Source organism: Gouania willdenowi, chromosome 8 (genome assembly GCF_900634775.1).
Source record: "Gouania willdenowi chromosome 8, fGouWil2.1, whole genome shotgun sequence".
NCBI classification, from domain to species: domain Eukaryota; kingdom Metazoa; phylum Chordata; class Actinopteri; order Blenniiformes; family Gobiesocidae; genus Gouania; species Gouania willdenowi.
The window spans coordinates 14,844,343-14,871,700 of NC_041051.1; the positions used below are offsets into that span (position 1 = coordinate 14,844,343).

The 27,358-nt window shown below is 37.9% G+C and overlaps 2 protein-coding genes across 7 annotated transcripts in view; both read right to left on the reverse strand.

Moving 5' to 3' along the window:
• llgl1 (LLGL scribble cell polarity complex component 1) overlaps window positions 1-17,484 on the reverse strand; it is a 33,967-nt gene extending 16,483 nt beyond the window's left edge. Inside the window, exons 1-7 of the mRNA XM_028455620.1 lie at window positions 17,108-17,484; window positions 14,532-14,629; window positions 3,905-3,986; window positions 3,657-3,817; window positions 3,156-3,302; window positions 695-857; window positions 403-538 (exon numbers count right to left, since the gene is read on the reverse strand). Coding sequence (XP_028311421.1) covers window positions 403-538; window positions 695-857; window positions 3,156-3,302; window positions 3,657-3,817; window positions 3,905-3,986; window positions 14,532-14,629; window positions 17,108-17,188 — 868 coding nt within the window. The 5' untranslated portion in view covers window positions 17,189-17,484. The remainder of the gene's footprint in view (window positions 1-402; window positions 539-694; window positions 858-3,155; window positions 3,303-3,656; window positions 3,818-3,904; window positions 3,987-14,531; window positions 14,630-17,107) is intronic.
• A 1,089-nt stretch (window positions 17,485-18,573) lies between these two features.
• The window catches only part of myo15aa (myosin XVAa), a 55,750-nt gene continuing 46,965 nt past the window's right edge, over window positions 18,574-27,358 (reverse strand). For 5 of the 6 annotated variants that reach the window (XM_028455342.1, XM_028455343.1, XM_028455340.1 and 2 more), the window contains 16 exons: window positions 26,824-27,026; window positions 25,357-25,481; window positions 25,192-25,255; window positions 25,048-25,120; window positions 24,900-24,973; window positions 24,732-24,814; window positions 24,526-24,656; window positions 24,331-24,425; window positions 23,920-23,997; window positions 22,428-22,524; window positions 22,153-22,313; window positions 20,978-21,111; window positions 20,654-20,787; window positions 20,343-20,476; window positions 19,398-19,538; window positions 18,574-19,316 (listed from right to left, as the gene is read on the reverse strand). In XM_028455342.1, the coding sequence (XP_028311143.1) occupies window positions 19,215-19,316; window positions 19,398-19,538; window positions 20,343-20,476; window positions 20,654-20,787; window positions 20,978-21,111; window positions 22,153-22,313; window positions 22,428-22,524; window positions 23,920-23,997; window positions 24,331-24,425; window positions 24,526-24,656; window positions 24,732-24,814; window positions 24,900-24,973; window positions 25,048-25,120; window positions 25,192-25,255; window positions 25,357-25,481; window positions 26,824-27,026 (1,829 nt within the window). In that variant the 3' untranslated portion in view covers window positions 18,574-19,214. Of the gene's footprint in view, window positions 19,317-19,397; window positions 19,539-20,342; window positions 20,477-20,653; window positions 20,788-20,977; window positions 21,112-22,152; window positions 22,314-22,427; window positions 22,525-23,919; window positions 23,998-24,330; window positions 24,426-24,525; window positions 24,657-24,731; window positions 24,815-24,899; window positions 24,974-25,047; window positions 25,121-25,191; window positions 25,256-25,356; window positions 25,482-26,823; window positions 27,027-27,358 lie in introns of those variants that run through there. The other variant, XR_003674643.1, reaches the window with a different exon arrangement.

Genomic DNA, 27,358 nt, shown 5'->3' on the forward strand with positions numbered 1-27,358 from the left:
ATGTCCATCTTAAGAATGCAAATGATGCCACAATCTAAGATAGTTAAAAAATGATGTAACGTTAATTAATTAAGTGATAATGTCTGTAAAAAGTGCCCGTGCTGTTGTTACTCTATATTAGCACTAATGGAATGTCTGTTGTCCAATCAAATCACTTGTTCGCAACTAACTGTTGTATAATAAAAATATGAGAGCTAAAAGCCAACATTCCTACTGAGTTTGATAGCAAATGAGTTGTCTATTAAAAAAACTAAACATTTGAACCAAATGAGTAAAATGTATATCACATAATTAGCAAAGACAACCTACAAACAATATGTCTTTAAGCCTGAATTCTATTATTCAATTTAGGTGTTTGGTCTTACTTGGGTTTAAAAAAGTGAGTTATGTGGCATTTCTCACCGTATGGAATGGTTGAGGAAACCGGAAGTGGGTTGCATGATTGATCACTGGTAACCGCCCACACAGAATAGCCACCATCATTATGGGAGCTGACGAATAAATTTCCTGAACGTTCCCACACCAGACTTTCCAGCTGCTGCAGAAAGATCCCATGTGCACAGCAATCAGATGGACCCACAACAACAAGAAAAAAACCTGACCGACCACCAATGCAGTTAAATAGCTTTATATGGAATTCCAGATTGTTATGATCAATACTTCCTCGGTTCAAACTTTGAGCATAAGAGGATACCTGTTTGCCCAGGAAGAGCTGGTCAGCGTGTCGTGTGCTCAGATCCCACAGGACAACCAGACCTCGGCTGTATCCAATCAGAATCTTGCCCGCCTGCTGAGGATGCTCCTGAAGAGACTCCACAGGTCCCAAAGCCTTCCCACATCTGTACTCATCTGGCAGGCTGAAAACAGTGAAATCATCCTCTTAACTCTAGATATATCTTATTTAAAGGTAAGTTCACCTTTAGCACTATTATGTAAATTTAAAATGCTTCGTTTACATTTCTTTCTTTAGTGAAAAAACACAAACTGAAGCTGAGAAAACAACAGCTGATTTCTTTGCATTCCGAGTCTATGATAGGACGACAGCATGAACTGATTTTCAACGTCAGTGATCTAAAGATCAATGTGGAGCTCAGCTGCTGGGGCCTGTGAAGTAGACATTCCTCTGAGGCAGCAGAGGAATGTGGTGCAGGACACGCCCTCAAAATGTCACTCAACAAAAGAACAAAACTAAGGAAAAAACATTTTAAAAAAACAGCAGCAGAGCGAAGGAGAAGTCTTCAGCTTTTGGAACAGTAAAGTACCGTTAAGAAGGAAGCAAAAAGCATCCTAAAGAGTTCGATGTATGAAACACGCACACACACACGCACGCACACAGACGAACACACACACAGGACTGCTGTGTCTGAATTGAACGATGAAGATCCTCTTTGGAAGCACAGAGGCAGAAACATTCCCAACAAAGCATTCCATTGTCTCTGTATTGTCTAAGTATTTTTAGGGAATCCGGCATCCTGCAACAGAGTCCAAATGATGAGCCTCTGTGTGTGCGCACGTGCATGACAGTGTGAATTTGGATGTATTTTCATTCCTGTGCATGTGCACCCTGGATCTTCAGTTGAAATGCTTCCCGAACCGGAACACTGTTTTTTGGCATCCAGTACAAAGGTTTACTGTCTGAACGAGCGCGCACGCACACACGCACGCACGCACACGCACACACACGCACACACACGCACACACACACACCTTCATTAAGCCCCTCGTTCTGCTCACTTGTTAATGAGGGGTCTGGCTGAGCATGAGTCACATGGCAGAATCAGTTCAAACACAAAACACAGTCAGAAATTTAAAGTTCAACATAAAACAGAATTAGAAACACTTAAAGTTTTACATTTTTCTTCCTCAACCATTCATCACATTGCTCATTATTCAATGTTAATCACCTCCCTCTACAGCATGTGTTGATAGCGATAGCCTTCATGGGTATCAAGTTGTTTTTTTCCTCTAGTGTTCTTTGTACCACTGTCCTAAGTGTTCTAGATAAGGCCTTTAATGAACCATCACTTGTGACTTATGTTGAAAATGCTTAGATATAAGAATTATGAAGTGTGTAAATCTTATTGAGTGACAACAGAACAAAGGAGAGATCATGTGAAAGAGGAAGTAGCTAAAGGTCAATATACAGTGAGAATACATCTGAGCAGCCTCATTATGTAAAGCACTGATAGTCTGACACTTTCATTCCCTAGAGTCGTTAGTTCAGTGATGTCAGAGTACAACAATGTTGGCAGCCGAGGTTGACACCAGAGAGTCTGCTTCTGCTGAAGGTTTCTTCCTGTTAAAGGAATTTTCCCTCTCCATCGTGATGTCTGACTTTCCCGTATGAAAATGTTGTCATTTTCTCATGTTCAAATTTGACATACAACAAAAATTAGGGCTGCCAACTTTGGTCGTTTAGTCGACTAATTGGTTGATGCCTTCGTGGCCGACCAAGATTTTTATTGGTCGACCAGCAACGGTGACAAAAAATTTAGGCGATAAAGATTAAATATCAAATATAATTTATTTAATGCCTAAACATGACTTAAAAAAATAAAACAAGTGTTACGCTTCAGCTGTCAGCGCAGTCCTCAGCAGATCAGAACAGATCAGAGCAAAGAGGGACCTAATTAAGACAGGCTTGAAGCACAAGCATCCACTATTGAATCAATCATTTTTCTGCACAAGAACATGGATTATCCTTATATTTGATACGTGGATTATGTAAATAGATCCACTGCTGTCTCTGTCACGGCGGCGCGCACTGCGCACCTGTGTTTGACATGCGTTTGTTTCCCTGTGCGCTGATCTGATGTTTATCTTATTAGGTTTTAATTGTCGGTTTCAGGTCGAGCGTGGATACAAATACCTAATGTCTGTCAGACCTGTAGGTTTCACTATTGCTAAGTCGGGTCTTGTCAAAGCTTGAATAAAAAAAAAAAAAAAACAAAACAAAATATTTGTCTCTCATTTTCTTTCTCCTCGTCCTCCTCTGCACCTGCTCATTCATTCTCCGGTTTTTTGTTTTTTTTGGCCGACTAATCGCTACGTGTACTATAGTCTTGGTCGACCAAGCATTTCCTTGGTTGACTACAGCCCTAACAAAATTGTATTTAAATGATTCACCTTATGCACACTTGATGCTAAAGTCTAACCTCTGTGAGATTTCATCCTGGAGCAGCGTCTGGTTGTCCTTCAAGGAGAGACGAGGCACCTCTAAGAAATAAGCCCCTCCTCCTTCTGTTCCGATGCAGAGCAGGTCGCAGGACTTCAGCAGCAGGAGGACGGTGACCCGAGTAGCACTGAGGAAGGAAATAAAATGGTCGTAAACAAACAAAATATGGTACGGCGTTTAAAAGCAAACTATCAAATATTGCGAAATAAAGACATACAAAAAACATTCTCCGCAGTGAAGGTGTGATTAAAAAGATTAACATGCGTGACATTCACTCTTTTTTTTTGGCCAAGACCGTAACGTCTAAACAAGCAGCACTAAAACAGTCACAGCACCCTGTTTAATCAGAGTATCGAAGCACACACTGTGCTGTATTGATTTTAATCCCCTCTTATTTGCATACATACATATAGCCTTACATCTCCTATATGTAATTTTTTCATCCATTTCGTTTGAAAAAAAAAAAGTTTGTTTTTCTTACCTGCAGCTCTCAATGCCAGGTCTTCCCGGAAGATTGTAGCTGTTCACTTCCTGAAGAGAGACCACGCCCTCTCTCCTAACTCCTCCCACCTCTTTGGGGTTCCCACCCACCAACTCCCACAGGTGAATTGTGTTGTCATCCAACAGGGACAAAAGACGACCCTGAGCAGCAGAAAACGTACGACACACTTGTTATCGTGGTTTTATGTCTTCGACGAGTCGCGTCGTGGCAGCATCCTGTTCCCTCACCTGTCCAGACAGGAAGTGGATTTGTGTGACGGCAGTGGTGTCTTTGTGTAATCCTGTGAACTCGACACCAGGCGCTCCGTAGCTTTGAGGATCCAGTCAAGGAAATAAACCATCAAGCAAGCAAAAAACAAACTAGAATTCTAACAGCACACCTATGAGAGAACCTTTCAAAGGCTCAAATCATGATGAATGAATTAAATGCATGAAGGAAACAAAAGAAATGCAATTAAAACAATAAAAACAAGTCCAGTCAAAAGCTTACGGCTTGATTAAAATGGCAACGTCGCTCACTTTTGATTCTTGACAAAAAACACATCTCATAAGATACATGAGGGAGCTGGTTTAACATCGTTGCACCATTAACTTGATGCCACTGAAAAAGAAAAGCAAAAAAAACACGCCTCTCTAAACAGCATACACACACTGTAATACTGAGCTGTTAACAAGATCCATTCTATTCATGGTTAATGGTAGGGGAGAATCTAGAATGTTACAACAAGGCTCATAGCAATTACCGTCACCAGATGACGCAGATGCTGAAAACTACGGCAGTTAAAGTGTAAGCGTGTAACCAACAGCAACTCTCACAGCTCGGCCTTCGTTAGTTTAGCAAATAAAAGAAAGCTGATGAAATTATGGAAGAAAAACACTCCTCTGTCGCAATAAACATAAATGTGCTAAAATGATTGAAACTAAATAAAAACAGGCCAATTAGACTGATGTGTTAAAAGCACACATAGATACAGTATAAGGTGGGAAGGTAAAAGAAACTAGAACCAGTCATAGTTAAAGCAGTGCTGGTTTACGGTTTTTATCATTAAATAATGTATTATTGTTGTTTTACAAATGAAAACAGATAAAATCTTGGGTGAACACATTTTTAACTTGAGTCACTGCAAGGTAAAACCAAAACTAAATAAACGCGGGAAATTAGAATTCCCATTGAAAAAATAAAAAATAAAATAAAATATTAATTTTTATTGGTTTTTTGTTTTTGTTTTTTTATAACCCAACGTTATTTTTTCAGCTGTCTGGTCAAAGTCACAGGAACATGACATCCTGCTGAATGTCTCTATAGTCACTGCACTGATTCTCTTTGAGGGTGTTTCAAGTGTTATAATAGCTTTCCACAGACAGTGCTGTCACCTCTTAGCAGATCTAAACACTGTGAGAGGAACATTCATTTACGCAAAAGGAACTAATCTACAGAACAAGGATCTGAAAATCATTTATTTATTTATTCTAACAATTTGTACAATTGAATCAAGTCTTTTGTGAGATGTGTATTCACATTTTAAAATGAAACATTGTGTGACATGTCCACATTACAAGAGTTGCAGCTGCCCCAAAAGAACTCAAATTAAATTAAAATACCTATGCTGTTACATGGATGGAGAAAAGGAGACAATCAGGAGAGAAAGGAAATAGAAAATATAGACACAGCTGTGCAAAGGAGTGACTGAAACAGATGTTCACCAGCAGTTTGTCTTCTTCGCAGCTTTGTAAGAGACGCACGCCTTGAATATATACAGCATTCCTCAAACATTTAGGACAACTACGAGTGTGAAGCAAAGGGAGACATTGACGTTAATAATGTATATATCAACAACAGTGTCAGGAGCTTGATGTGACTGCCTTTCAGCACACACTTCAAAGGTTTTAATGAAGTGAGTTGGCTTCAACTCATATCCACCCATATAAATATACGTCCTTTGGAAAAACCAACATGATGCACTTCTCTACGTGTTCAACCTATTGAATACTGTTTTGCTTTGTTCTGTGTAATACATGCAATGATTTGCAGCACTGTTCATCAGAGTCGCAGACAGACATACCACACAGTAACTTGTGATCACTGTCTCACTCACAGGCACACACACACGCACGCATGCACGCACGCACACATTTGCTCGCTGATGCAGAGAAAGAGTTAGCAAGGATAAAGCAATTTCACGGTCTGAATACTGAGAAACAGAAGGCTTTGTACTTCAGTCGGATATACAGGCAACAGTTTACACACTCACTTATGCACACACATATCGTCATCACACACACATCACAGCAGATAGTGACAGACAGGAAGGAGCAATGCATCATCCAAACAGGAAATAAGTCCAGGTTTAACCACATGCAGGTGAACACACTAAGTTGAAGGTTCGAAAAGTTACGAGAAAAATTCAGACTTTGAACAGAATGATTCACCTTTACAAATATAGTCATTCAGAACATTGGAAAGCATACATTCACAATTCATAACAAGTTCTACCGGTAGATGTTTAGCAAAAGAAATAAAAACAAGAGCCAAAAACTCCACCAACCCAATAAAGAAACAATCCCATCTCATTTCTATCTTAGTTTACTCTGTTTGATCAATGACATTCACACTGCAAACACTGGCATTTTGGAAAGCTAAAATCAGGCTTGGAGCAATTATAATTGTAATTGCGTAATTGATAATTAATGACAATTATTGTGTAATTAGAATTGTAAATGTAATTGAAAAAAAAAAAATCAGTTACTGATGTTGGTCATTGTAATGTGGAAAAAAATTCTAGAAAAAAATGATACATTTTTATTCAATTATAATTTAAATTAAATGCAAAACTGGGAAACCATGTTACAATTCTATGGCTTACACATAATATGTAGTTAATTATTAATAAATAAAAAACAAATTATATGATAAATCATTGTTTTTAGTGTATTTTAAGCCGATTTAAAACATGGGTCAAAACCGACCCATTAACATAAGAGATGCTAACAGAAAGCTAACACGAGGTAGGATACGTTTTATGAGGTTATTTAGACTATTTGTGATTACATGTAACTGAACTTTAGTAAATGAGAAAGTAATTGACTTTCAGGTTATAAAAACTAATCGTAATTTAATTGTAGTTGGGAAAAATGTTGGTCACTGCAACTGTAATTGAACATGGATATTGAATGCATAATTGTAATTTTAAAATGTAATTGACCCCAACCGTATAGTATAACTGTAGATGATTTCTCTTCTTTTCAGTTAATTTCAAGTATGCGTTCCGCTCTCAATCAGCAAAATATATTACTTCAACATCAATCAAATTGTGTGGTAGCATTATGTATTATTTGTTGTGACAGTGGAGTCTTAACATTTTTCCTGTTTAACATTCAACATCTCATCAATGTCGACTGATTTAAAAATCTAAAGCCAAACACCAATGAGTAAATAATGACTAAATGACAAAAGAATGAGGGCGGATATGTAGAGTGGGACAAATCTTTCTAAATAAAAAAAAAAAAGTGCAATTTAAGTTCAACTACTTCATCTAAACACAGTCAGTCATCTCTGACATTTTTAGCACAGACAACCATAAAAACGCAGCTCAGACAAAGTTCAGAGCAAACTTAAACAAAAATTTACGAGCAGAATTAACGGAAAGGAGCAGCAAACCATGACAATATATCCAAAAGGAAATAGAGAGAGATTCACTTGGTCATGAATCATAAATCATTGAGTCATTACTAAACTAAAGGTGACATAATTCGCTTATGTGAAAAGTAATATTTAAACAAAATCAGACTAATTGATCATCTAACCTCACATTCGGCCTCAGTTAACAGGAAGGTATTTTTGGATAAACAGGAACAGCTGTCACACGCAGCCTTAGAGCAATTACAATTTAGCTTCAGCCTATTTGTGTCTGTAGAGTGATGCAGCATAAAGTCTATGACTCATGTTGTAAAAGTCCCTGCAGTTGGTAGAGTTTCTGCTGAATCTAGAATTACATTAAAAACATCACGGTGACACCCATTGAATAGCAGCAAAAAGGAGACTTGGAGGCGTGTTTGTACGCGTGCAAAAATGTCCACATCCTCTCGACCGATACTGAAGTTTCATGGTAACCAAGTTTCAAAGAGGGTGCATAACAGAGAGCAACATGCTCAACAACCAGTTTATTAGGTACATTCATATGCTTTCTAAAGCCCAAGCTGAAGGGCTCCTATAGCAAAGAACCACACCAGGTATGACAGTCAGCTAAAAAAGACGAGAGCTCACCCAGCCGAACCACAATAAACCTTTTCACACTCTGGAACTGCAAATGCGCGACCTGGGGGGTCATAGGTCGAGAGGTATTAAAACGTAAACAAGCGTGTTCACTCTGATAATATTTCCAACCGAACAGCGTTTGTAATTTTATTCGAGAAATCTTTAGTGTTTTAATAGTGTTTATATTATTAATATTACACATATTCAGACTCGAGGAGGTACGCAGGGTTTTAAGCTGATGTCACTTTCGGCAGCTCAGCAGCACTATATAAGCACGGGCAGTTCCCTCGCTTCCACACAGGTGACCCCTGGTGGACAAAAACACTGACTACCTGAGTCTCCAGCGGGCAGAATTTGGACTCTACCCGGGAATGATGCACATATCTGAGCACTACTGTAAAACCGATGAGAGAAGCAGTATTAAAGCTACAGACCTCCTCCACTTCCTACTCCTGTATTTTTTGTATTTACCTTTATTGCTGGTAAGTTTGTTGTGTTTTTTTTTTAACTTTTGTAGTTATTTTAACTACTGTAAAGTGCTTTTTAGTTTTTGAAAAGTGCTTCTAAATAAAATGTGTTGTGATGTGTGAAAAAGACAGTATGAGTTCTCACTTTGAAAAGGTAAATTTACCAGGTCCTTGATTATTTTTATTACGCTAATATTGCACAAGATGGACAGGCCGATGAGTGAAACAGCACTGTTTAGCCAGGAAAAACCTACATTTTTAGCTTGTGTGCAGCATTAGCTTTAGCAGCTAACTCGGCATTTCTATCTTGGAGACTGATACCATGTTTCTACAAATTTTCTTTTCAAAGAATTAATGCTCCAACGGGCAAAAAATTATCTAAATCTCTGTCAAACTTGCTGTTTACGACATCAGCTATGATCAGTTTATAACTCTTGACCTTTGACCTGAGCACTGCTGACAATGTCCCTTCAGGAGCGTTGTTCTGATGACTACATCTTGCAGGTTTTTGCATCTGTCAACAAGCAAAACTATGAAATATTAAGGGCCTATACTATGAAGCTGGATAAGAACATTCAGGATATATCTCTTTACCTAACCATACATTCTCCGTCATAGCGCCCCTGTACTACAAAGCAGGGTATAATCACGTCTCAAATCATTAAATCTGTGATCGATCTTGTGGGTCTTGTGAAGGCATCCACTTCAGCTAAACAATCAGCTGGCTTGGCTCAGCTGGAGAGGTTCAAGCTGAAAAGAGTTTGATTGAATGGTAAAAGCCATCATGATCACAGACTGCTTGGGTAAACTAGGTTTAAACCGTAGGCCTGGCTCTATTAAGAACACTTTGATGAAGTACCCCCCGGGTAAGCCGTTCAGCCTAAGTTTCCACAGTGATTTAGCCCAGTAAGACGTAGTACAGCACACACCAAATAAATCCTGGAAGTTAGAGTGATAAAACGAAATCAAACTTTGTAGTACAGGCCCAAAAAGTTATCTGGGTTAACTCAAAGGAAGGACCAACCCAGGCGCCTCTCTTAATAACACATTTGATGCCTGATGCGCTGAGCAGCAGATTTTTAAAGCCCTTCAGTGTGCAGGCAGGCACCTCTCATCCCAGGCAACTGTGCTGGTTGTCTTGGAAACCATTTCAAAAGCTTCCTTTATTAAGAGAAGTCTCAGCAACCAACAAAGCTTCCACGCACACACAAACAGAGAGAGGGTTAATTCAGGGCAGTGCAACACACATTCCACGACAGGAGACAGACTCACAAGAATGGTCTCACCACCCCCACATATGATCTACACACGCACACACACAAACAGAGAGAGAGCCCCCCCTTCCCTGTGCAGAGCCCCTGCTTGTGGTAGAAGCAGAGAACTCTTGGGGCGTAATATGACTCTGCCTTTATAAACATGAGGACAGCAAGAAAAGAGGAGAGCGAGCAAGTGAGAAACCTGAAAAAGAACCTTGAAAGGGACCGGGGCTGATATTTGGGCAAAGATAGCAAACAGAACAAAGCGTTGACCACCTTTTCCCACTCATGCTTTTCAGTAAGTTTCTCCTCCAACATGCCCGTCACAGAGCCAGACACACAACGCTCACTGCACATCTGGCACAGCAGGTCGATCGTGTGAATGACAGCGTCGGCAGGTTTTCTTGCAGACGTGCGCACCCAGGTCAAAGCAAAGGCACGAGTTGACAGATACTCAGGGGACATGTTGTGCACTTACTCATCTCAGCTTTTAAAGTAAACAAAAACATTTTTGACAACAACTTATTTATCCTCTGCAGCGTTGTCATCAGAGCTGAAGATTGTTGTGATCATTAAATGTCAATTTCTCTCATGAACTGGAAATCTCCAGTTTAGATTCATTTACCATTTGCATTTTAACTGCAATGAATATTAGGCTGCATCTCATGCAAAACAGGCAACTAAGAAGAATGGTTAGTTTACTAGTGAATCCAATAAAACCCTTTTACAGTCAAACTGTGTGCACATTTTCAGAAAGTGGGATAAGACATTGAATTAATGCAACTAGATTCAACTTTTTAATACCTAAACACATTGTACAGATACAATACTCTATTAAAGTGTTTAACCGCTGAATGCATGGGTAACCAAAATGAAAACAGAGGCCTTAATAAACATGCATTGGTGATTAAATTCTGTGTTTTATAACAATATATTGTACTGGTTATTCTGGAAAAATCTCACTCACATTCATCAAATCTATTATTATATTATGGGAAGAACTGACAGGTAAAACTATCTCTGTGTCAGATAGTGCTGTGCTTGAGCAGTAGTGAGCAGCCTGTCTTAATTAGCGGTAAAAGTTGTGAAATGGTGATTGGGTAATTTCTATTAATGGTTCACTATTGATGAGACCGCGTTAGTTAACACATTTCCGTTTCATTTCATCGTTTTTCATGTCATTAAAGGCTATTAAACTTAAAATCATACCAAAACAAGCACACACTGATATCACACGAGATTTTGCACAAGATTTGACATCCAGCTTTTGTATTTGCTACACTTGCTACAACTAGACATTAGAGTGACCATCCGATTTAGAACAAAAAATATTGTAGAAATATCTGATATTGTCCATGCCATTTTAGCTATTTCAATTTCAGAAGTCCATCATATTGCATCATGAATTACACAGACAAATTCCGTAAAAACGTGTGATATTTTCCCAAAACTTGCATGTGAGGGTATATTCACTGTCATATTACAATTTTAGCTTTATTTTGTTTTAATATATATATATATTGCCATTGCATTTCCGTTTAAGAAAGTGAATTCTGTATTTTCCGTCCATTGTCCGCAATTACAGAAAATCAGATGCCCTACTGTGCATCACACACGGCCAAAGCAGCATCTACACATTACCCAGAGCCCAGAGCGAGATGATCAGTGGTCAGGAAAAGCAAGAGTCAGCATAGCATAGGGCTGGGCGATTTTGCCTAAAAAAAAAATCTCAGATTTTTTAAAGAAAAATTTGAGTTTCAATTTCATTTTCGAATATTTTTTTTCTAATGCACTTAAAAATGATTGCAAACATCAGATATATTGTAAAAAGTGCAACTTTATTGCTGTGATTGGCCTCAAGAGTTAAAATGCATAGAACAATCCCAAAATAAAAAGTAAATGAGACTCTGTCATTCAACAATTTCAAGCTTTAACCCAGGTTTAAACAAAAGTGCAACAGCAACTTCACAGTAGCTTTAATTTTCTGAGTAAGAAATCAGATAACTACATATTTCATAACATAACATTACATTTAAAAAAAAATAATAAACTTAAGCACCTCAGGATAGTGCGAATAAAAAAATTAAACATGCTTGTGGCTCACATACAGCCTACTCAAAGGGTAAACACATGTAAACAAAGAGGAGGCTAGATCACATTAAGCTACGGTAACCCACGCTTTGGTACAGCCCTATCATAGCACTTATTTTCTTCATAATTAACAAAGCTTTATCTTTCCTTAAACTTCTCAAAAACGGTTCTGATCTAACAAGCACCTTCAGCTGGTGTCCTGTTAATATTCAAGGTATTGTAGGAGTTTTTGGTGTAGCTAGGTGTAGCTCAGTGGTGGAGTTGCGTCTCCTATCTCTCACACTCCCTCATCTTGCTGACACAGTTTATCTGCACTCCTCTGTTCTCTCTTTTTCTCTTTGGGGTGCAGTGCCTGGTACCGCCCGTCTCGCTCTCTTGCTACCAACACTCCATCTCAAAGACCTGATTCTCCAGACTAATGCACGAGCAACACGGCACATACAGACACGCTTGCATAGCCTCCGTTATGCACAGATAAATGAGCATTAGGGTTTAAATATCTGTCTAAATCGGCAGTTTCACTTTGATAAATGTCTAATTTTGGTCACATTGAAGCCAAATATATTTAAAAAAATTGAAAAAAAAAACAGTAAACATGTAGGGGAGATGAAACAAATACATTGATCCAGTCATGCTGGGATGTTTTGTGTTATTTGGGCTACTTAATAGATCCTGGAACATGCAGCAACATTCTTAAGATTGCACAACTCTGCAGACTTCAACAGATGAAAAAAAAGAAAGAAAGAAAAAAAAAATCACTGTGATTTACCACCAACAAACAGACATTATAGCATGTCGTGGAGTTGTGTTGTGTGGACAGTTGTCAAATAATGGCCTTCTTTGCAATGTGTCAACCGAGCCAAATTAGTACTTAGTGCCTGTCGAGTGTTACGCTGTGCTTTCAGCTCATCAGCGTCTGATCCAACAGGCTGGACTGAGCAGTGCTGGGTAAGGGTTAGATTCCTGCAGTGCTAGCAATCCAAACTTTTTTTCAATCTTTCACTAAACAAATAAATACAAATTTAGGATTGTGATGAGTTATTCAAGGTAACACGAATCACCGTTAATGGCTATGATTACAATTTTCTGTCCATTCTGTGATCCTATAATTATAAATTACACAAACCGTGATCACGCAAAAAAATAGAGAAGACAATCTGAGAATGACAACAACAGGTAATCATTGTTTTCATTGTTACAGCCTGGGTAAAAAGCTTCAGGTTTGCCTTTAGGTCACTTTTAACATTAGTAACAATGACTTGTTTAGAACAGGGCTCTATCTGAACACGAGAGGTTATTAACATTTTGCTGATGTCTCAAATTTAGAATCGATGGTGATAAATGCAAACTTTAAAACAGTTTAAAAAAAAATGTTCACTACTGGCAGTATGTTTATAAAAAATAAATAAAGCTTACTTGTCTCCATTATTTTCTTTTCTGGCACAAAGTCGTAAAAAAAACCCTACAGTGTACAGCAGCAAAGTTATATAAACAGTTCATCTGCAATCACAACTGATCCGGATTTCCTCTGAATTTATACAACATGCTGTGAAGCCATTTCAGAAAATAACACATATGGGTGGCGACTTCGAGAGCAGTGAAAAGAATCAAAGCGGTGCGCCTTATAATCTGCACAGCAGCAGTGAAGTTAACTCATTCACTGCCAGCCATTTTCAGAACAGATAACCCCTCACTGCCAGCCATTCTAGAGCATTTTGACTGATTTTTAAAGAACCACAGAAAATTTTGTACTATGACAATCTGAAACCAGATTCTGAAAGATTAGTCTTTACTTTCATCAGAATTTTTTTTTTTGTTTTTAGCTTGTTTCGTTCTTCCGTAATCAGCAGTCACTTGAATAGAGGTAAGTTTCACACAAATCGCCAGTTTCTGATAAAAAGCGGAGAAAAACGGCTTTTTCTGAAAAAACCTGTCAGTGACTACGAAATGATTTTTTTTTTTTTTTTTTCGCTTTAGTGAGACCTCAACATTGGTTTCCTTCTAAAAAAAAAAAAAAAACAACACTGAGACCAAGGTTTTGATGGCAAAATTATAATTATTTTGCTATCTGGGTCAGGTTGTATGGTTTTCTTACCGTTTTTTGGCCTTGCTCCAAGTTTCTCCCCCCAGACATGCCAAGTGTCACCTCTTGCCCTTGTTTGTTGATCGTTTCCTCTCACGATCGCAACACTCTCAATAGACCACTTAGTTCCACAGATGCTCTGGTCGAGTGTGAGATGCAGCTTGCTTCACAATCTTCCCTTGTAGCGCCATTTTCTACCTCGCCCCTGGCTTCTCCCTCCCCAACAATGCTGATAATAATGGCTAATCTCTCGTCCAAAGGTGCACTGCTGCCACCTATATGGCACTAGTTGGTCACTACATCATAATACAAGCCTGATATTCACGGGAGAACTCCGTCACACTGTCTCCTAGCAACCCCCGTCAAAAAAAACAATTTATGTATTTTTACATCAATGGCAGTGACTAAGTTAAAGAGGTCAAACAAGTTTAGAAGATGCATGAAATGCTGACTTGTGTCAAAAACACTGAGCTGAACTCGACAGCACAGCTGCTGCAATGCAGTGGTGATGTAGAGAAACACATGGAAACACGCCGAAACAAACCTATACAATTATCACACATTTCACCTTTTTTTTTTAAACTCCTGATTAATGAAGAAACTTTAACGATTAACAAAGATACATTTTGAGGAGGATAATCCTTACTGTGACAGCAGTGGCATCGAAAAAGATGCAAAAGCATACCTGACGACAAAAGGATACATTTTGATTGCTCCTGACTTGGTGCCAATGGCCATAAACTGCAGTTTGGGGTCATAGGCCAAAGCACTGGGCTGATGGGGGAACCCATGCTCCACCGTCTGTGTGCAAAAGAAAAGACTTTGAAAAAATAGATGAGAATTTTTTTCAAGAAAAATCAAAGCTCTGATTTTTATTCCTAAAACTACAGCCAACAGAACACATGGTTCTGCCTGTCAGACGGTGCCTTCACTGCGGCGTCTAAAAGGGAGGATCCCCTCAGTAAAGTTGGGGGAAAACTGCTTCAGAGCAATTCTGTAAAAGGCCTTGTTAAACACAGGATTAACAAATTTGCAGCTTTTCCTCCATTCTGTGTCAGCAACAGCTGGGAAAAGATTTAAACAGACAATGGAAAAATCTGTTTCCATGAGTGATACATGGAACTGGAAACGGGGATTCTTTAACTCAGGATTATGAGGCATAGGTTGTTCTAGATAACGTGAAACAGCAACTTTGCAACCAAGATCTAGAGTGACTATATGCACTCCTAGACCCTCCTGGAGCGAGACCACCTATGGAACAGTTGTGGCAGCTGGTGCACAAAGTTTAAAAGCAGTGTGTGGTGTCACAGCTAAACAAACATCCCATGGACTTTAGACAGTGCAGATGGTCAGTGTCCGGCCAAGTCATTTACTTAGTCCATTATTTGTCCTACTTTGACTAATAGTTCAAATCCAAACAGTTTTTTTCAGTATTTGTGACAAGATGTGCTCAAACAGTGAAAACTTTTTGGGTCAGCATGACTCACTATGAACTCATTTCACCTCAGAGGCCACATACAGTCCAGTTTGATAAATAAATACATGCATGTGTTAAGTTCAGTGCAAATAAGTATTGCTACATTAAGATGTTGAGTCAATATTAAACTATGCTTTTACAACGAATCAAAAACCTAAAATTTCCTATAACATAACTGTGTATTCCAACCACGGAGGACTTTTACCTTATTTATCTAATCAGACAAGAAAGATTAACAACCGAATCACTTGTTAATCATGCATGTGTAGGAGTACATCACAATGTTATTGTTGTGATGTACCCCTACTCTCATTTAATGTGTGTTGAAGAAAAAAAAAAAACATTGTACCACTACTTATACAGTTGTTTTGTTGTTTTTTTTATTGTTTTACTTTCTCATAATTTGCCAATCTGACCCTCTGGCGAGCTAGTTCTGGACCTTGTGCAACATCTTTGACACGCCTGCACTAGAACCTCCTCTGTGTCCTAATCAACTGTAACTCCAAGATGATCTTCATCCATACTTTCCTAAAGTTTGGGACATCCAGAAATCATGACTTCACCTTGTCATAAATTCAATGTAATCTTATTTAATGTGTTTGTAAGAAAACGTATTAAAGCAACCATGTTATCTTAGGAGCACAGTCTGTTTTGCAGGTCAGTCGTCTAGCATAAAATGTGCAAAAGCCTTAAAGTCCAAGTTCGCAGCTTGCAATGCACTGGTGCTTTTTTTTTTTTTTTTTTTTTTTTTTTAGTGCTGAATAACTTTGATGCCAGAAAGAAAGAAAGAAAAATCACCTGGCACTCCATTGTTTATGTGTGTTTAACAGCTCACTTCAAAGGGGCCTGTTTAGTCAGCTGCTGTCTGTTAAAGAATCACACCTTTGAAAATCACAATGTTGGGGACAACCCTTTTTTTTTTTTTTTTAAAAAGGCTTGTCTTGCTAAAAACTGTTGTTCTCTCCTAACATGCTTGTCTTTAGGACCAAAGCATGCTTTGATCAGTGCAAACAAGTGCACAAATACATTGCTGGCTGCATGTAAAGTTAGCAATATCTATCTTGTGCTTTGACTTTTAAGTGCTCCCACCCATATAGATGGAGTGGCCAAAGGGATGGCATGAATCTTACTAAATGTAGATGTGATATTTATGCAACATCTACTGGTCTCAGCACACCAGAGAGAGTTAGAACTGAGATTAACTACTGGTTTATATTTCATGTGGATTAAACACAAGATGATAAACCTTCATGTCACCATGAGAAACACTCCTCTGCATGTTTACATGCACTGAACGAGTTAACACTGCCTTCACACTGAGAGCCATCTTGACCAATAAATGAAATATGGGTCACAGTAATTATCCACATCAAAGTGCTCTAAAAGGCAGCATGTTGGATTAATCTTTTTTTTTTTTTTTTTTTTTTAATCTGAGGCTCCATAATCCCTATCGTAATCTGATGTTGATAGGTAATTACAGGCATCTTTGGAAGTTTTAATCAGGGCCTGGTGGTGTGAGTGATTAACAACAGAGCAGAACATGATGCAAACACACAAAAACAAAAGAGAGCATTCTGCAGCTTCACCATATATCTGCAGCACTTCAGCTAATTCACCACTTCTGCACATGGTCAGAGATTCACTACAAACAGAGAACGAGGCTCCAACAGTGATGGCTCCTGGAGTCTGTTTGTGTTTGAAACAAAGCGTTAGTTTTTGGATAACTAGACAAATCAAAGAGGAGGAGGAGAAGAACCCCTATATCCACTGACCCTCCTTCCTCCCGTGTCCCGTTACTATACCTTGTTAAAAGCAAAAAGCTCCTGTTTTATCTTCTCCCTCTGCGGGTCGGTGCCCTGTCGACGAAACCTGAACTTCATCATCTTTAAGGCTGGCAGCGGGACGAAGAGGAGAAAAGCCCGGAGCCGGAGAGGAGACTGGGCGTAGGACGATGCTAAGCTAGCTAACGGACTAGCCCCATGCAGGCTGGTGAGTGGGCTTCGACTGATGATGGTGGAGCTGCAGCTCTCTCTCTCTCTCTTTCACTGTCTCTCCACCCTCCTCTACTCTACCCCGTGCCGTGGTGCTGTGTGGGTCTCAGCGGGTCTGACCGCAGCCCCCTCTCCGCCCCTCACACCCGGTTTACAAGGAACAGCAGTCGGTGACCAATGGAATCTGTGGGTGAAACACTCACACACACGCCCACACAGCCCGTGTAGTGCTCGATTTAAGCACCGAGAAACACCGACCGAGGACACCCCCAAATATACTACCCGCCACATTCCTGTAGCACAGACATAGGAAACTCGAGGCTCGGGGGCCACATGAGGCCCTTGGACTAATTTTGTGCGGCCCCCGAAGTACATGCACAAAAAAAACCTCATAAAACACACAAACCAACAGCAAAGACACACATGAGAGAAAATACACAAAATGACAACACAAATGCACAAAATCAGTAAAATATACAAACACACAAATGATTCCAAAAAACACAAAATGCCAACACAAACAAACAAAAATAATTCCAAAAAACACAAAATGACAACACAAACAAAAATGATTCCAAAAAACACAAAATGACAACACAAACACACAAAAATGATTCTAAAAAAACACAAAATGACAACACAAACAAACAAACAAAAATGATTCCAAAAAACACAAAATGACAACACAAACACACAAAAATGATTCCAAAAAACACAAAATGACAACACAAACACACAAAAATGATTCCAAAAAACACAAAATGACAACACAAACACACAAAAATGATTCCAAAAAACACAAAATGCCAACACAAACACACAAAAATGATTCCAAAAAACACAAAATGTCAACACAAACACACAAAATGTATAATAATAACTGTATCATATACTTAAACCTTCTCAAATTTTGTTCAAATAAAATGCAGTATAAAAAATGTCTCTGAAGTCGCCAGACATTTGTGATAACAAAATGGGGTCACGACCCGAAAAAGGTTGGGAACCACTGGCATATGGGGACCAATGCTCCAATAAAACAAACATACTTTACATGTACAGTATATTATGGATACTGGACAGGATGCACTGCTGTATCACTGTGAAGTGAAATGGATGTGCATAAACGTACTTCCTTTTTTTAAAATAAATGTGCACACATATATTTATTGGTTCACATATTAAATACAAGACCCGTACAGGTACTGTTTAAGTTCATTTATCATACAAACATCTCAAAGATAATTTCTATGACATTTAGGGGTACATTTGGCAGTAAATTGTGTTTAATTGATGTTGGGTTTATATACAAAAAGTTTGAAAGGGTTTTTCTTTTCATAAAAGTGTCAAGAAGTTTATAAGAAAGTTACCAGACTATGAGTTTAAATAACTAATCCTATAACCTGTCATTAACTATTATTTCCATTATTCTATTTTTCCACAATCTTGCAGCTTTTCTTGTAATTATTATAGCGCTATAGTATTCTAAGCCACATTTCTAAAAATATGTGATGTAATTTGCAGTTTTTTGTGGTCATGTATTAAAGAATTGTACAAAAACAAAGAAAATACACTATATTCAGCATTTAAAAATAACTTGTGCTTACTTTAGCAAATAAATAAATAAAAAAATTGAGCCCATTTTTATTGATAAACTTCAATTAGGATTTGTAAAAATAAAACAAATATATCAGCAATTGAACATAGCTACAGACTGTAGCTATACAGTTAACTTTATCTTTCATTAGGACATCTTTTTAAACATTAACCGCTTTACAATTACAACACATTTCAATTTATTACAAATAATTGTATACAACAAAATTGATTATCAAAAGATTGACATTGAAAAAAAGAGGTAGACAATAATATCACATAATAATCATATAAAGTTCTAATTATATACATCTGCATGCATCTGTCACAGCAAGGTGATTTCACTTGGTGGCAGAGTGAGTCTCTTTTCTCTGACGGACAGCATGTTCTCCATGTGCATGGCAATGACACGGCACAGCTCCAGCCCCTGAAAAAGTAAGACACAGCACAAATAACTGTAATAACACTAGACAAATGATTAGTTATTGTCTACCTCTCTATTATGTACCTGCTCCAGCTGTAGCTGTGTGATGTGATGGTTCAGCATATCTCCAATCAGGATCTCCACATAGGGGTAACTGGAGCCTGAAGTTGGTCTTTGGGTGCGAGTTGACTGGACTTCTTTAAGAGGGAAACGTATCATGGTCTCCTAATACAATTAAACACAAGACACATGTCAAAAATTTTAAAAAAGTACTCAAATTACTGTGATTGAGTTGCTTTTACGAGTATTTTTTTGAGTATTTTTTTAAATCAGTAATTTTACTTGTACTAAAGTATGTTTTAATGTTCACATCATAGACGACCAATCAGATTAAACGTAATGCACGGCACCAAAACAGCATTGAATGGAGGTTAGTTTAATAGTTCATAAATGTAGCTATATTTAGAGCCAAAGCATTTCATTATTTTGAATATACTGTAATTCATTGGTGTTATTTTATTTTAAATAATGTGTATTTTATTTTATACAGATGCCTTTGTGGAAAATAAATCCAGGTCCAACCGTGCAAGATTTGGTCTCTTCCTTTTTAAGTTTATACATGAGAGGTTTACTGTACGCAAAGGAACCGTAGCAAGATTTATTACCAAAAATAAATGTAGGGTGTGAAAGTAACTAGTAACTTTTACTTTGAGTACTATTTAATTGAGCTCCTTTTTACTTGTACTTCAGTGTTTTATGTATGACTTGTACTTGAGTACAATTTAAATCAAGTAACAGTATTTCTACTTGAGTAGGATATATCAGTACTCTTTACACCTCTGTAAAAATCAAACGACCAGTATATTTTGTCTTCATCTGGAAGAAAACCATTTCAATACTAGGTGCAGGTACTAACTGCACCACTAGAGGGAACCATGTGCCTATTTATTTATTTATTTTTTTAATTTTTTTTAAAGTATGACATTAAGAAAACACTGACTTTGGGAATATGTGATTGTGGGCACATACATGAGTGTCCTTGTTCAGAAAGTGAAGTCCATTCAGATTAACAGCCAGGACACATGGGGCATGGATGGACGGAGAGCTTGAGCTTTGGATGTAGAAGAAAGAAGATCCAAACATGGGGAAAGCACTGACCAGACCTGCACAAAGAAACGTCAAACACTAATGTAAGATCCTGTTAAAATAAAATAAAAATGTTTCATTTTTTAGAAAGTAAAAGCTTTTTATTGACACATTTAAATCTCCATATATACATTTACAATATTCAGTGTTTGTCTTGTGTTTGTGAGCTGTTATCAAAAACATTAAACTCTTACCAAGAAACTGTGCCCGGGCCTGGTGTGGGTTTAAGGGCTGAACATGTTGCATGTGTTGAGTTATCATGTTGAGCCATTGTTGTGAACCCTGCTTGCTGTAGAACTGTGTTGGAACACACTCCTGCACTTCACGACTACACAGACAATAAGACGGAAAAAAAAACCAGGAACAAATCAGTGACGTTGGTGTTTGTCTCTATACAGCGTGTCCACAGTCAATGTACACGTGTAGCTGTAGCTTTAAACACGTGCACCACATGGTTTAGGATTCATGTCATACAAATATATTAATGTGTGTGTACAATACTCAGCATTTATGGTTACATTGTAGGAAGGTAGATGGTGTCCTTGGCACGATGCTGAAGGGCAGCCAGCCTTGCAATCTGTTGTTGATGTTGTTCACTCGCTTTGCCCTGAGGAACAACACTCAGCAACGCCTTCAGGTAGTCTGGTAACACCTTAAGATAAGATAGGATCAAACTTTATTGATCCCACCAATGGGGGAAATTTAGATGTTGCAGCAGCTCCAAAAAAAACAGGGAAACAGGAAATGTAACAGCATCAAACAATATTTAAATAAGGGAAGAAAAAATACAATAGAATTACATAATACAAGGCATAAACACTATGTAGGAAATAGGAAACAGGAAATATAACAGTATCAAACAATAATTAAATAAAGGAAGAAAAAATACAATAGAAATAAATGTAATAAATAATAATAATAAAATAATAATAAGATATAACAAATAGTAGTATTAGTATTAGTGCTGTGCGATATGGAGAAAATTTTACATCACAATATAGGTAGATTAACTGTATATCCTGATAATGATAAATATCTCGATACAGTATTTCTTCCTTAAATCTACATGAAATGAACTGAAAATCCCTATTCATTATATATAAAAATAAACTTTAAAAAAAATCCCAATATAAATGGTACTTCTCTTTTAAGAATCTGCTTTTTTTGCTACATATACTGTTGTCGCAAGTGTTCTGATTTGTACATTTGTATGTTGAAATGCCAACAATAATGCTCACTGCTATCGTTTTAAACCGTACCTGTAGTGAAATTTACTCACAAGCTCCGTCAAAGATCATATACAGTACAGTATGATAGTAGATGTTTGGTTAGGCGTAAATCAACACTTCCATTTGTGAGACACGTTTGCATCTATTTTGCTTGGAAGAGTCATATTGGCTGTAGTGACACAGTTTGTAACCAGACTAATTGATGATTGTGGTGGCTCCGGGGGACCCAATCTGACTGAAAAAAGCAGCGTTTCACCTCCGCATACCACATTATCTATTTTCTGCATCTTTGTTGCGCTAAACTAGACGTTTTTGTATCGCACTACGATATACTGTATATCATTAGATCGCACAGCATTATACAGTATATATTTATTAAACTATCAACATACCACTGGTTTACTTACAACAACAAAACGCACACCAACAACTCTGACAGTTTTAACATCACCCATCTTCCGTACCTGGTTATAGTGCATGGTCACGTACAGTTCATTGTCAAGCTTCAGAGCAAGACTCCATATGACTCTCCGGAACCAAAGACTGTAGTTGGCATCCATTGGCTCAGCCTCCGTAGCAATGTCCAGGATGTACTCACGCTTGTTTAGAGGACGCACATTCTGACCTTTACAAAGACAAAAGAGTCGTTATGCTGTAATCCTAGACTTGTCCTTTATAGATGTGCACAGAACAGTCATTGATTTCAAAATGAATTCCACCATAGTGGGATATTTGTTACCCTTATGTGTGACCAGAAAGACGGCATATTCATCCAGAGCCTCTGCCCTCTGAAGTCCCATCTCAAAGCAAAGCTCCTCAATCACATCCAACGCCACCTGAAATATTAGGTCCAATCAATGAAAAGGTTCCAAAACCCCAGGTTTTGTACGAGGCACTCCAAAGTATTTTGTTTAGTAATGTGAGCAGCAACCTTTTGCAAAAAAAGCATGACAAACACTTTCAGTATCATTTTCTTTATTAGGCCTGGATTTACAAGCAAATATACAGGTACTTATTTCATTGTATACATTAAATATCAAGGGTAGAGTGGTCCATCAAAGCATGGTAAATTCTCGGTGAGAACCCTGCATTAGATTTGTCATCCAGAAGATGATTTAGGATGAAATGTGGAAGATAAAAAAGATGTTCTAGAGCAGGGGTGTCAAACATATTTTAGTTCAAGGGTCAAACACGGACCACTCTGATCTCAATTGGGCCGCAAACAAGCAATCTCAACATTATTCTGCCCTATAAATATCTGTAAAGTGATGGAAGTTACAGATAATATCTAATCTAAATATTTCCTTGAGTTTGTGACCAATTTTTATGTAATTTGGAAAAAATGTGTGAAAAAATTTTCATGAAATTGCAGTATTTTGGAAAAGATAAAGATTTGCGTTTAAAAATGACTGCCATCATGTGATGAATGAGTGGGAAAACTGTGCGGCTCGGCAAATATTTTGGACTTTCTATTTCTATATATGTATTTAGAAGGGCTGAGATATCTACAACTGAATTACTACAAAATGATTCATGTTTTCTGTCATTTTGATTCAAACCTAAAGGCCAAATTTGATGCATTAAAGGTCCAAGTTTGGCCCCCAGGCCTAAAGTTTGACACGTTTGTTTTAGAGGTTGCACAAGCGGCATACAGTTTCCTGAAAATCGACCAATTACATATACATTATATACGTAACTTTATGGAAAATAAAGGTTCATAGGTTCCACCAAAGCGTTAAGGCCTTAATCAAGCAGATTATAAATGGAAGCAGATCAGTGATTTTGTCACCATCGGCACGATGTGTTTCTTTGAAACTCTGGATTTGCCACAAAATTCTTAAGAATTCCTCCAGCAGATGTCAACCAAGCCACAGTGGCTGCTGGACTTTCTAAGTAACATTTTTATGCAACTTTCAGTTTGTTTTTACAGAACAAAACCACCAATAATTCCAATATGCCTTTTTTTATTCAGCTCGATATGTTATAGTACGGAGCAATTTTCAAGTGTCTTGTGCAACCTCTAAATATTAATTCATTTGCATGAAATTTGGACCCAAATAATTTGGCCAGATATGGAACCAAATGCAGAGTTTTAATGTGTAGAATTTAATTGAACGACTTTTAATCACATTTTTAATTAAAAAAAAAAAAAAAAAAAAACGTCTTCTGATACTGATACTTATACAAAAGCCAGTTAAGTGATCTCCCATGGATTTTATGATCCCACTTACAGAGCAGGTCTTGATTTTCAAGTTCCTTTCAATCCCACCTGGAAGCAGGAACAGCTGTCTCTTGGAGCTTCGCCCAGCCTATAAATATGAAGAGCACAAACAATTTTTACTGAGGACAGATATACAGTAAGGTGTGCAAATAGAAGATGCAAAGACAATATCTGTGTTGCTAAATACATTATCCTCATTTTGGAGCAAAATTAAAATTTTTAACATGAAACTACAGTCTTCCTGATTTATTTATTGGTAAGACAACGTACATATGCATAAGCTCCATATTGTAATATACTTTATTTAAACTGAACAAAGGCGTTACTTTGTTGTTTGAAATAAAATATTCAACCATTGATTCATTTACCCATTCATCCAGTGTGCATAATGTAGATACACATGTTAAAGGCAGGAACTAACCAACATAGCTTTCAGCTCCATGCTGTTGGGATACTGTGTGCGTCCGCCGTATTGAAACGTCCTCCTCAGGTTTTGTTCACATATCTGGGCGATACCTGAAAGTTAAACGCATGGGCCAATAAATGCCTCATGCGACACATTGATAACACATTTAGCTCAGGAGCTAATGTTAAACATAGAGTAAAAGATGTTTACCCTGGAACTGCTGCCCATGGCTGACACTGGCATCCTGTAGGAACGTCAGCAGAAAGGGCTTCATGACATCAGAGCAGCGATGGAAAGCAGTGAGGATGTACATCAGTCTCCATCCTCTTTGACAACTGTCCCTACACCAAAAACACATCAATCCAAACTTAGATCCTCTGTGTAAACAACCGTGTCGTCTGCTGTGGCCTGCTTACGGTTTGGAGCTGCTGTTGGCTGTGACTTGCTTCATGACTTGGCAGTAGGCTTCATCCTTTATGAGGCCATGGTCCTCGCTTAACTATACAGTACGTATGCAAGTACGAGACAAATAAATCTAACTAGATTCAGAGAAATAGTTTGTTTTAAAGTGTGTGGCTTTGTACCTTCAAAATTGTAGTGACCAAGTCCTGTTCAGTCTGCCCTTTCATTGGAAAGTCTCCCATGAACTTCATTACAGCTGTAAAGCAAGATTTGATATCTTATCATCCTAAAAACACTACAATTTTGCCTTCTGTCCTCTCCTGCACTCACCTAAGAAGATATCCATTGCCACTCGGTTCATTCCAGCGTCTGAGAAGTCGATCAGTGACTCCTGGATTGGAGACTATAAGAAACAAATGTGGAATGTTTCAGCATGAAAATCAGAAGAAGTAGTAGTCAGGAAATAATGATTACCTTGGAAAATTTGATCATATCAATGGGATCTCTGCCATCCTTCCCCTTCTTGGCTCTCTGATCACTAGAGGACAAAGATAGCAGTATATTTTAGCTGGCAAAATTGGATTATTTGTCAAATCTCAGCTCAAGGACTAATTTAGGTGTGTTGGGCGTATATCAAACCTTGTGATTTTTTGTGCTCCTCTGAAGTACTTTTTGGCAAACACAGCCATTTGATATTGGCTGCTGTGCAGAGGCACATCGTTCAACTCGTCGCTGTGGCTGTCCCCATACATCTCATTGATCACCTAAGGTGCACACAGAAAGATCCACGGTCAAAGCTATTGAAAGTTTTAAGAGCATAAATATTTAGTGGGGGTAAAAAATTGTCCAAAAATATAATCAGATTTTTAAAACTCAAAACAGGGACAGTAATTTAACCAAAAAAGACGACAGATTTTCAAAATAAACTATTTGCATATGCTTTTATTAGTAATGAAAAAAGGTCACATAAATTACATTTGTTTGTTCTTCTTTTTGGATGAAATGTATTATTGCAACGGCTGAACCAAATTTAAAGTGGCCATCAGTCAGAAATAAAGCTACATTTTAAATTAACATAAATTTGTTTTGAAGGAGTTGGATAAAGAGACAAAGAGAAGCCAAGAACAAGGACACTTTAAAAGAATGTATAAAGATTGCACTTCTTGTAGTGTTAACCTTCAACAGAATGTGCAGACAAGAGAAAAAAAAAAAAGAATGTATAAAGACATTATTTTTAGGAAATATGCTGGAGAATACTCGTAATTACTAACTCGACCATAAACGGAAAGTATGACGTGCTTTGTTATTTGTATGATTTTAAATTGTGCTTTTCTTTTTCCTTTGATTGTACGACCATAAACGATTGTTAATAATGTACAAGCATAGACTCAGGCATGTGTTGTTTGCACGAGTATACGCTGAAAGTTTGTCTAGTGATGATTTAGATGCACGAGAAATGAGGGGTTGGTTTTTATGAGTTCTTTGAACTTCTTCCTGCTCCTTTTGAGCACAATTGTTTTAGTTTTGTTATTATGTAAAATGAATTTGTAATATGCTGCTCAAATTAATAAATAAACGATGGAGAAAGCATGAGACGAAGCAAACAAGTAATATTGTCAATGCCATCATGTGGATCTTGTTGGGTCTTACTATGGACTCTATATTTTGTTAAGCACTTTGAGATGACTTTGTTGTAATTTTTGCTATATAAATTAAGATTGAATTGAATTGAATTGAATCAACCAATCAACATCGAGTTGGAAATGCGTGGAAGACTTTTGAGGATTTGAATTGGTTTATATTTTAAGCGCTACTATGGCAACTGTTGTGTATGACAGCTCACAGTCCACAGAGATCATGTTTTAAGTGAAATGCGCTGCTGCTTTCAGGGTCTTTTCTGTCAGAGGCAACAGACGTTCATTTCTTAATAAATGGGACAAACGGGACAGAGCTTGTGAAAAACCGGGACAAATTAATGGTTTGGGGGAAATTGACAAGGCCACGGGACGCAACTCTGAAAACAGGGACTGTCCGGAGTAAATCGGGACGTCTGGTCACCAGTGTATAGTGGGAAGTGGTTTAGAAAACTAAAAACATGTTCTGCACCTCGGTGGAAAGGTCAAATTCATGAGCTGCTACGGTGGAGCCCATTGCAACAGCAACAGCAGCTGAAGCAGCCACTCGTCCCTGTCTGTCCCGAGGCTCCACGCGCTCAGGGGGAAGACCCAGGAAGTCAGGAGCAGCCACGGGCCGCACGTACTCGATGGGAAACACTCCTGACTTTCCAAACACTGCCCCGAACTTCCATCCTGAACAAACACACACACACACGAGATCCTAAAATACTTCTCAGCTTGCATGAGATAATGAGAAATGGTTGGAAACCATTTCTCGATTCCACGATATGTGCAAGACATGTGGAGAATCGAAATTACTGTTCTCCCTGCCCCAAAACATTTACAAACACAAAAACATGACAATGTAGAATATATAATATATACAGTTAGAGTGCAGATATGAATATGAAAATAAATGTATATAAATATGGTGCTGTATATTGCTGTAGTGCAGAATAATGAATGAAATGACAAAGTGGCAGGTGCAGAGCAGTGTGATGTTGCATAAATTATACCAAAGTTAT